The sequence below is a fragment of the Chenopodium quinoa genome, unplaced genomic scaffold (assembly GCF_001683475.1).
Source record: "Chenopodium quinoa cultivar QQ74 unplaced genomic scaffold, ASM168347v1, whole genome shotgun sequence".
Classification (NCBI taxonomy): Eukaryota; Viridiplantae; Streptophyta; class Magnoliopsida; order Caryophyllales; family Amaranthaceae; genus Chenopodium; species Chenopodium quinoa.
In genome coordinates, this window is record NW_018742881.1 from 1,746,637 (window position 1) to 1,758,583 (window position 11,947).

The window sequence follows — 11,947 nt, forward strand, 5'->3', positions numbered from 1 at the left end:
CATCAAAACTTAAGAAGGTTAATAAAGTAGGCTGTAATAAACAATTGAAAACCCAATACAGTGTGAATGTCAAAAACACCTCACTTCAGATTTGCTACCGTTTTAAAAAAAAAAATTAACTTTGCTACCACTCTAAATAGAGTTTGTTAGAAATTACTACCCCATGCCATACACTGTTACAATTTCCGTCAATGGGGCCGAACCACCGTCCAGCCACCTCCCTTTCCCCCACCCACGAAGCTAACCCCTCTCCCTTTCCCCCACCACGAAGCCAACCCCCACTCCCTTTCCCCCACCCACCGAAGCCATCCACCACCAAATTCAGCCCCCTCCCCGTTACCTCCAGCAACCACCAATTCGCACCCACCCGCAACACCAGCTCCACCACCAATTTCGCAGTCCCTCCTCAATTCGCAGCCACCATTTCGCGGAAGCCTGCAACACCACCACAACCACCAAATTCGCAAACCCCAAATTCACAAACCCTAAACCACCAAATTCGCAAACCCTCAATTCATTTGGGTGGCTTGAGGTTTAGGGTTAGGGGTGGTTCCGGGTTTAGGGTTCGATTCCGGTGGGGTAACGGCGGGGAGGGGGGCTGATTTCGGTGGGGGACGGCTTCGTGGGTGGTGGGGTTGGCTTCGTGGGTGAGGGATAGGGAGGGGGGTTGGCTTAGTGGGTGGGGAAAAGGGAGGGGGTGAGGTTGCCACCGGCCGCCGGCAGGGGGGAGGGTGGCAGACTGGCAGTTGAGGGGATGGGGGTCGGTGGCAGTGAGGTGGCTGGGTTGTTTTTCTTTTTTTTTTAATTTTTTTTTAATTTTTTTTTTTTTAATAAACTTAAGAAACTTAACGGAAATCCTAAAGGATTCCGTTAAGTGGTAGTGATATCTAACAAACTCTAATTTAGGCGGTAGCAAAGTAAAAAAAAAAAATTAAAACAGTAGCAAATCTAAAGCTAGGTGTTTTAGGTGGTAGCAAATGTGAAAAAATCCAATAAATAAATAACAGATACTACTAAAATAGCAAACATCAAAACATTAGTAGCTACCTATAAGATGCAAGTAATATTTACAGTGGATTGCAACAATGCCTAACTGTACAGTACAGCCTACTAATATCAAAACCCAATTAGCCAAGAAAACTGTTGGATCCAGGAATTCTGATAACCCCCTTTGCCAGATTAGACGGAAGCCCGATGCTTTGCTTTTGCTGACTGCTTTCAGCGGAGTTGAAAGCTCGGGAAGCTTGGAGAGACATCTGTGCATGAAGCTGAAGGCATGCCATGGCCATCTATATGCACCAAAAACCATTAGAGCATGTTTATAAAATTTGAAGTGACATATCTTTCACCAAATCTAACTCACCGTACAACATTCTCTATCAGTGTCTGATTCGGCTATCTGAAGTGCCCATGTCCGAACCCACTCAAGTCCTCTAGAAATTTCTTCATTCCCTTCCATTAAGGAAGATGCTATAAATGAGGGGTGAAGTGCATTCAAACAGCATGATATAGCAAAGAGGACTGATCTCCGAACAAATGCTTCCTTGTGTTGGCATACCTCCCTGCATCCAAGTAAATCCATTTGTTCAGCATTAATAAACGCAGGAAAAAATTATTAAGCATACAGAAAAGCCTTTAATTCAGTGGGTCATTATAATTGCAGAAATTCCTTTCAAAATTAAAACAAATCCCTACTAGATCCCACATAAATTTCCGTATTTATGCTTGGAAGTGTGCTTAGATGAGTTATCTTCCCTTTTGTTCACTTCACATTAAGCATTATTGAGAAAAGGGGAGAAATTATGTGATGAGGAAAGTATTAGGCTAATTATTCAATAATCATTATTCAATACCTTGACCTTAGCATGTCCAGAAGAGCAGGAGCCAAAGTAGATGCTTCTGGATGCAGAGCTATGCATCTGACACAAACTCCAAGCATATAAATAAGTTTCCCTAAAACAAGGAAATCCCTTCCGAGCAAGTCAACTCCATGGCTTTTCTTATCAAACCCTTGCATAGCAGGAAGCATAAATGCTGCCGCATAAAGAGGAAACTTGTTCTGAGACCAGTCATTCACACTACCCTGCAAGTTTGCTGGGTTATGACCCCATCGGCGAGTTTTTCCTTTGATTTCAACAGACTTTGAAGGAAGCTCTCTCTCAAACCGGTTGGTCAAATTCAATGAAGAGAACGGAAGTGTATCTGGGATTTCTTTCCAGGATCCAGCTCCAGTCGGCCCTTTGCTACTTGGCAAGAACCAGAGTTGAGGTTCGGATGCAGATGATATCAGAGATTTTGGCTGGGTTTTCCTAACAATGGTTTTAGCATTAGCAAGTTCCTCAGCTGCATCTGTCATGACATCAAGTATCATGATGCGCTGGCTCACATCCAAATGAGGAGAATATAAAAGTTTATTCACAGTATTTACAGATTCAAAAGGGCACGTCACAAGCAATGCAACCAGTGCCTTCTGCCTTTTTTCTTCAGCCGAATCTTCCTCTTCTTCTACCACTGAATCAGTGCAACGGACTTGTACAAGGGTTCTTACTAGATCACTGGCCACATGCCGAAGTTCATCAGGTGATGCTCGCACAAGCTTTTCTGCAACATCAAGAGCTCTTTCAACCTGCATAAAAAGTGAGCATAATTATCTAAAACATATTTCTATATGGTGTCAAATCATCCTCCTTTCCGCTATAATGAATAATGTAAAAAAGAATGCAAAAATGGAAATTCCAAAAAGCAAGAACATCCACAAACAGGAGCTGTATAAATTGAAATTATTTGATCGAACTACAGGTACATCAAATTACACAAAGGAAAAGAAAAGAGGGCCCCCTCAGCTGGCTTTTCTTTAAATTTAGAGCGTTGTCGGAGATTAGGCGGCAACATTTTAAAATTCGTGTTATTATAGAGTACTCTATATTTGATTTGAAAATTAATGCTAATTAAATTCAGTTATAATTTTTTTATGAATTGTAACTTCACAAAGATCCCCCCAACAATGCATCTGCAAAAATTAAGAAACGAAACAAAACAAAACCAACCCCTTAACTTCTTATTTGCTGAAAACTTATCTAACTCGATAGAGTAATAGAGCAGAGCCCTCAACATGACAAGAACTAGGCCTGTTCATCTTGTTTCACCTTATTTCAGCTAAGATAATGCCTAAAAGTTCAGATAGGTTCAAATAAGTGATAACTAGGAGAAAGGTAAATAAAACACTCCCTTTTTTAACTTGAGCATAATAATCCCTTCATTCACAACAAGATTTACTACAAGACAGACATTTCAAGGACTATGTCAAAAGATGCTTGGTTACAGCACAAGCAGAAATGTGTTCTTGTAGAGCTAAAATCAATTAAAGACTCTGAGCTTAATGAACGAAAGGTCAGGGGGAACGAAAACAGGAGAAACGAAGACAGGGTTGGGATGAATACCATATGAGGAACATACTATCACAGGTCATCTTGTCTTATATATGCACCTTTAGGTTTGAGTTGAACACTACAACTACATTTGGCAGCCATTAGTATCCCCCAGCACAAGTATGCATGCTTGCTTTGCTGCTAACTTAGATTTAAAGATTAGGGTATCCAGGACAATTGTACCTAAAGTCCAGGGTGATAAAATTTTTCTAGTTTTCTAGACCCCAAGTCACCTGCAATATCCCCCTCACCTTGGCCCTTTTCTGAATTATTTTATAATGTATGTGCAATTTAAGACCAGTATTTTGCAATATCAATTAAAATATCACCAACACCACCATAGCCATAGCACAGCTCCTGCAATTTACAATCTAGATGCACAGCACCTTATCCCCAAACAGTTAAGAAAAGAAATATAACTAGAAATGAGGCTGAATAACAAGGCTTACTCCATCAGGGTCATCAGATTTTCGAAGGGCCCCAACAACATCCACCAACTGAGAGATCCTCTTCTTAAGATCACTGTCATCATCTGTCAAGTCATAAGGCTGCAATGATGAGTCACTTGAGGATTCAGAATCTTCACTTGCGTTATCATCCACCTCTTCACCAGTGAGAAACTCATCGTTTAATGATGCTGGATCAACAATCTCATCCGGATCAACCAACATAAGCTCAAAAGGTTTCTTTTTGTCAGGATTCAACTTGCTTTCTCTTTCATGTGTATCTCCATGGTTTTGGCTTTCCATATGCACACCTTTATCATTTGATTCTGCTTTCACCACGTTGTTGGAGGTTCTATTTTTACTAGACAAAGCACCCATTGAGGAGGGTAATCCAAATTCCCAATCTACATTTTCTTCTCTACAGCTATCATCAAGGTAAAGAGGATTTTTTGGATCTACTACCTTAGAAAATACAAGTGCCACATTGCTTGCCATTTTTCTGACTAATTCATCAGGGTTCTCCAGTCTACCTATCAAGAAAAGAGAGCACATTGGTAAGCTTTGAAATAACTTGCAAAAAAAAACACACACACACACAAATTTGAGAGGGTTCAAGATTGTACAGCTAACTCCTTCAAGAATTAAGCGCATAACATCCTTGGTCGAGTCTAGCTCTTCCCTAGACATATTCTCCAACAAAAGACCTGCCACAGCTGTTACATCTGCAGTTCAGGTTAAGGTGAAATGCATTCCAAAATACAAGTAACTATAAATATTAGTGGCATTCGGTGTTTAGATATTACCAAATATATAGTGGAATTACACGGAGATATAAGAAGAAATAGCAAATAATCACACAGAAATATCTTCCGAAAAGGATACAGAATTGCTGCTCTAAAGGAGACGATTGTACAAATTCCCGAGTAGACCATACTTGTACAACACGGCTGACAGCTTCCAACAGAACATGATTGTTTTCACTTTTCTTCAACTTGCCATCATCAAAAGGGCAACCAAAAACAGCAAACTGGAGTATCCATCTCAAGCAGCAGAATGGAAGTACTTTCAAGAGGAGAAATTTATCAACAAATATGACCCTAGGTAGAAAGTAGATAACAATGTAAGTCTGCTTATGCGTTTTTCATTCATAAATAAAAAATAAAACCCCTATTCAAGACAGAATACATAATTATATAACAATCCATTTTTGGAAATGGATGTTTCCAAACTTCCATATTTGACCAATGTTAATAAAATGAGGTATTAGACACAGGTGTGTGTTAAAGAGTCACTGGCAATTTTATGGTTATTAATATTTTTGGTGCAAAATGATGTATCAACTGCCCATACTTGTGTAGGACTATTGAGTAATAGGGATGTCAAGAATCTGGCATGTGTTCTTCAAGGGAAATGTAGAGTCCTAGAAACATAAAATCTGACATTAAGTTAGTCCAAATTCTATATAGTTATTTAGTGCAGTGCAAACCACCACCAAGAAAAGTATCAATCATTGTCCAATTAAAGAACAAATCAAACAAAGAAATAAGAAAAATAAAACGGCAATTAATTAACCAACTTTTACATCATCAAACTAAACCTATACTTGATAACTGTAAAAAAATTGCTCTCACCTGACTGTTGTCTGATGTTGAAATGACTGATGAAATAATATCCATAGTATCCAATATGCTTCGGTGTCGTTTGCACTTTCATATACCAGCTGATGCAAGATTTGCTCAGTCATTTTTTCCAAAACATATGCATCTTTAATGGTTCCTATCATCAATAACCAGAACTGGAAACTAGGGTCTGATTTGAAACTTTTCTCAGTGATAATATCCTTGTCATGGGACGATAAAAGGTTTCGTACACGTCTATGAATTCGGGGAATCACCTCACTTACCAGCAAATCTGCAGTCAGCATTTCAAGTCAGCATTAAAGACTGCTCCCTTTAATAGACAATTATCTAATTGTCTATTTTGCTTCACAGTTCACATATATAAGTGTAGGGGGGATGGGGGACAATTTCCACATGGTCGCTAATGTAAGTTTGAAACTTTCAAAATCCAAACAAATGGCCAATGACATCTAAAAAGTTTAATACATTACTCACTTTGTAGCAGATTCGTTTTACACATTCCTATATCATCTGTCTCACTCTCTCACATAAATCTTTACGTTCCATCTTTCGAAATCTCATCTCCACTACTAGAAAGATAGTGTCCCACACTCTATTGCACTAAATAAAACAATACCTCATTATCTCCTTTCACACCTACTTTTTCGTTTAAAAAAAATCACTGTATTAAACTACATTTACCATTTCAATAAAAATAACTACTAAAGCTAGCAAACAACTTATCACCTAAAAGTATGTGTTATGATAAGTGTCAAATCTAATTTAGGGAGGAAAGAGTACCTCAAGTGAAGGAGTAACAAAGAAAGTTGTGTGTAATTATTTTCTTTTTTCAGTTCTCATCAGATGTACTACCTTTGCTCCTCCTTAATGTTCTTGATGCTTACTATTTGCATAAGATTTAAAAAAGTGATAAAGAGATTGAAATAGTGGGGTTTAAGTGGCAAAATTAATCATGTGGGGAAAAGTATGCCCTTCTGTGTGGGCTAACGTATAAAAGTGTGCAAAAAAAAAAACACATTGCCAAAAATGGAATAAAGTAGAAGTGTAAAGAACAAAAAGGAACAAACATATGAAGAAAGGGTAGAAAACAAAAAGGAACGGGAGTACGTAATTTATTATCATAGAGGACCCCAAATCATTTTGGGACTAAGGCTTTGTTGTTGTTGTTGTTGTACTATCATACAGGGAAGAAGCACTAGATTAGAAAAGTTCCAGATGTTGTACAGTAAAAAAAGAGGCTTAAATGGAAATACCATCAACATCGCCAGTGATATAGCTAATAAGGTTCTACTTACCCAACCATCCTCCCCTCATAGCAAACAAAAGCATGGAAAACCTCCTTAATCACATTTAATTCCTCTTTTCCTCAAACAAAAAATTCCTATTCCCTACTATCGAACAGATCTCATGTATCCCCAAATTTACCATTCAACTACCATCCTCTCAAAGACCAGAGTGTTATTATGATACATGCAAAAGACACTTCATGATTCACTATGGTTGGTGGAATCATAAGCATTCCATAAATTTTACAGCACATAATTACCAAACTTATGATTCATATATAAACATACGGAATATGACAAACAGATATATCACTCGATTTACAGGTAGCACTTGCTGTGTACTATTGAAGAACTGGCCAAGCTGGTTTCAACTAAATAGTCTACTCCTCACAAAATCTAACTCTTTCCAAAATTAAATCCTTGATAGGAAACGTATTAACGCATAAGGCATTCCCTGCCAGGGATTATGTGTTCGCAAGCACTCTTAAAATGCACCCCACCCACCCTAGCGCCCCAGACAGTTGGATAGTTCAAACCCCACATGAAGCATCTGAGCCCCCTACAGCCTGCCCTGCACCTACAGGAAATGAGTTCGTCCTATCATATCTGGAGAGTCATAAATGGACCGAGATAACTTGATAAGGTTCAAAAAAATTAAAACAAATAAAGGTTGGAAACAAGCAGTGCATAAAGTAGAAGCTACAGATATACTATTTGTTTCATACTTTCATTGCCATTGCCCCGAAAAAATCAATAATCTTGTCTCAACATCTTTTACCATTTTCTGAGACATGTAACATGTTTACATATTATATGGGCCAAAAATTTTACTCTAAGAAAGTTAGATTGCTAAATGTATAAATACATTATATATATAATATATATACCTAACATTTGATGATGATAATGGAGCAAATAGTAGAAATCTATTACCCAATTTTAATGCTCAGAAATTTCAGTAATTGTTACCACAATTAACCAGGAAAATTCAGTGCTAAAAGCCAAAAATTGCAAGCTCAACAGTAGCCAATGGAAATTGCAGCATTAATGTTTTACCAGCTGATCCACGTCGACAAATGCGAGCAAACATTTCTGCAACAAATAGGAAGGAACCATCCACACCAGTGTAAACTTCTTTGCCATATAACTTCCTGCTTTTTTCTTCTGCTCCATCCAGAAGCTGGATAGTGATGCTCTTAAAAAATAAACTAAGAGCCTTTGTCAAGAATAAACAACCAGAGCTGCCCAGCTTAATACATATACTCAGTAGATATCTTTCCAGTAACACAAAGATTCAACAATCCTTCATAAATATCAGGAAATGTGCAAAATGTCCATTTTGGAGTTCACTTTAAGAAGCTGAATTAAGCATACATATTTAGTAGAATAAGAAAGGATACTGAGATGAAAGAGATTTAAGAGCTCCAGGCCGTGTTTTGTCTGGGACAGATGCAACAAGCTGTGCCACTCTAGATACTGTGAGCTTGACTAAAGAAGCAGAGTTATCATTAGATTCATGGTAAACATCCAGTTCCTTAGCCAGCTGAAGAGCTCCTTCATTTTCTAACAAGCAGAGTGCAACTAATCTGTGAATATTTGGAGAGTGAAATCATGAGCGACATTATATAAATTTACAATTGCATCTGGTAGACAAATTGCAACCAAACTTCCAGTAAGAACATGAGAAAATTCGACAAGAAATCGTGTCTAGCAAGGACAAGTCTGAAACTAGACAAGTGCATTATCAGCATCACAATCACCTTTCAGTATTTGATCTTACAACACTGGTACTATGATTTAGAGAAGGAATCAATGCTTGAACAACCTCAAAAATGAGACCTTTAACGAAAAATACATCATAAACCAGCTTCCTTGCAGTCAAAGGGAAGCAAGATAACCAATTGGAAGCAACATCTGCAAAATCATCAAAAGAAGAAAGCATTGTAACCATGAAGTGAATATATTGAGCTAGCAGATAATAACCTCAACCAAGTCAAGCTTCTCCAAGTCACTCAAGTAGCTTAACTTTGAAAGGAAAAAAAAAAAAGGATACAACTAGCATTCTGCTAGAAATTAGCATGGTTTCCAGCACTAGTAATGGCAGAAAAACAGAAGAAAAAGGCTGATTATATTGATTAGATGAGAATTACACTAACTTGGATGATAATTCCACTTTCGAGAGGTGGATGCTCTCCTATTATGAGCTTTCGAGAGGCTCACTCTCTCCCAATAACTAAACCTCGCAATTTTTTAACATTCCTTATTCCTCCTAATGAGGCCTATTTATAGAAAACTCTCATAACAAACCTATAACTTATTCCCCAAGTCCCTACTAATAGACTAAGACTAATATGTCATTCCCCCAATTATTGATTTTTTGCACATTCACAACTAGAAAGCGTCTAGGCCGTAATTCACAGAATTCGAAAACCACCCCAAACAGACTACAAATCCAACTCAAGTTTGAGCAAAGCCACAGGCAAATTCATATATGACATATTATTTCTTTGGCCATCATGACCACTACTCCACTAGCTTCCACAGAAACTTTTCTCTCAAGGGTATATTAGACTTCACCCTCCAGAACTATCAATTAACAACTGTAGAACTCATGTTCAAACCATTTTCCTCCTCTTCTAACCTTCTAAGGTAATAGATTGAGAGGTTTAGTAAATCAAAATGGGTATAAAATTTGAAAAGAGGATGGTAAGCATCTTGATTATTAGCATGGAATAGTGGATGTAGGTAAGTTCTATCTTTTCAAACAGTGGAAGAAAGAAATTATTACAAAGTGACAACTGACAAGATTCATAAGTACAATTTTCCTAATCGAAAGACTTCTCCTCTTGCATCCATTCGCTAAACAAAATGACCCAGGTTGTCAAGATATTGCTACTGAACTTCTTTTCGTCATACTGATGTAACATCAATGTATCTAACATACCATATCATTGAAAAGTGTTAAACACGAAAATCAGAAAACATACCATGAATCAAAAATCGAGCTAATGTAGGAAATGAAACTCCTTTATAGAATACTTCCCACACGTGGTTCCTCCCCTCACTTGCATAGGGTACTTCTAATTGATTGAGCTGGAATATTAATGTCAATAGCATTATCATACATCAACAACCCACACCAACAATAGCAAAAATTCTACAACTGTAATCCCATAGAGACAGTCACCCCCCCCCCACCAAAGTACCGAGAGTTGGAATTGTAGTCTACAAATGCAACTTTCTTAAAGGTAAGGGTGGGTGAGTAGTCAAAACTCAAGATGCGGCAAAAAAGAGGCACCCATTTGGCATTTGTGCAAGATTCACAACGAGAAACATTAAACTTCTAGCAAGCCTTAAAACATTAAAATACATTGTTTCATGTATGCATGAACAAGATATCAGCTTTTTCGGTACAATACGTTCTAATAAGGGTTTTCACGGCGAAAAAAAAGTGGGAAAACTTATTAAAAAGTTAGAGAATAATGATAGAATTTACCTGATCCCTATATCTCTCTGAAATCACTCCTGCCAATTCAATGAGCACACAAATAAAAGGCTTTTAGCAAATTCCACGTTTTCCCCTTTCAATCAATGCTTAATTTAATTCTCAAAATTAAACAAACACCTCAAAATTCATTGTTTATATACAACAAATAGATAAATTCTCGAGTTTTTCAAGTTCATATGCTTCAAATTACTATTTCTTGTAACTTTATGAATAATTGGTGCTTAAAAAAATGAAAATCCAAGAGAAAAATGCAAAAAATTGAAGAAATTAACAAGAAATATGGAGTTGTTTTAGCACCCACCTGAAAGGGACGAAGTATCGACGGGAAAAATGAGGATTGCGACGGAATGAAGTGTTAAAATGACGTCGTCGACGTATTTGGCGGTGGTAATGGCGGAGATAGCGGCGGATATCTTTTCTAGGAGTTGGGTTTCCGGTACACTGCTATTTGACTTCACCTCCATCGCCATTTTAGTGTTTGAGGATCAAGACTACAAATTCTTTGATTATATAGTTTCGTAGTTAAGTAAAACTTCAAGACACCTCTATTGGCTACTACGGGCGTTTGAAATGGCACCTATATTCGTCGTTGTAAACAGTTTATAACCTTAGGAATTATACATAACATACAGTTCAACAATCAATTATACAGGAGCTCTGATTTCATAGTTAAATCCTAATTTGATTTATAATTATAGGGATATTTTATATGATGATAACAAATACAAACAACTTACCTCTGAAGTTGCTTCAATGGGGGATACAAGAACTAGACTCAACGGAGAGCGCTAACTGCGCTTCAATGGAGAACGTTGAGTGCGCTTCAATGGATAATCTGAGAGAGAGCAATTCTATGGATCCCTATGACCCGTCACAGTTATTCAAGAAATAAAAAATGGGGCTGATTCTTATGCAATCATCCAATTATAGGTAAACCTGTTTTAAAATGGGGTTAATTCTTTATACGATCATCCAATTCTTTAAGGATTTAGAGTAAATCTGTTTTAAAAAGTACAGAATATTTGGTTTTTTTTTATTAGTATGGAGTATTAGTTTAAATTTACACTTCCTTTCCCAAATATTATCTTCAAGCACCAAACCTTGTATTTGTTACGAGATAAATATTATATCAACCAAATTTATTTTTTTTAAAAAAAATGGGGTTTTGAAACCATCGAGGAAGGTGGGTTTGGCTCATTCCCATACTTTTAGGTATCAAATAAAAGAAAAAAAAATTGCATTCCATGATCATATCAAATATATGATTAAGAATCAAGAATCAAGTTCTAAACTCATACCACTATGATTTCATTCATTCCAACCCATACCACTTTGCGAACCAAACACCCCTTAATAAAGGTTTTAAACATGAAATCGACTTTTAGAGATTTTCATTTACTTTAAAAAGATGTAACCGGGACATTCCTCAAATGTTGTTAATGACTCATTGACTTCATAAAGCACCCTAAATCAATTCCCATTTGCAAACACGCGATCAGGCCAATAAAATGCACATCTAGTTGCATCAACCATACGAAGGTTGTGAAAGTCCAAAACTTCATCACCCCATCTCCATCAACTTGAATTTGAGTGGAAGTTGTGATGCAGAATGCAGAGGGAATATATTAGATTATCAAAC

At 37.2% G+C, this 11,947-nt stretch overlaps 1 protein-coding gene across 1 annotated transcript; it reads right to left on the reverse strand.

The window, feature by feature from the left end:
* Positions 1-945: 945 nt before the first annotated feature.
* On the reverse strand, positions 946-11,204 carry LOC110726813 (telomere length regulation protein TEL2 homolog). The gene is made up of 14 exons (XM_021906333.1): positions 11,046-11,204; positions 10,610-10,885; positions 10,297-10,325; positions 9,788-9,893; positions 8,561-8,714; positions 8,201-8,386; positions 7,857-8,008; positions 5,506-5,785; positions 4,757-4,971; positions 4,498-4,596; positions 3,878-4,404; positions 1,854-2,626; positions 1,364-1,562; positions 946-1,289 (listed from the first exon to the last, which is right to left on the reverse strand). Exons 2-14 carry the CDS (start codon positions 10,776-10,778, stop codon positions 1,128-1,130), a joined length of 3,051 nt encoding a protein of 1,016 aa, XP_021762025.1. The 5' UTR covers positions 10,779-10,885; positions 11,046-11,204; the 3' UTR covers positions 946-1,127.
* Positions 11,205-11,947: the final 743 nt, after the last annotated feature.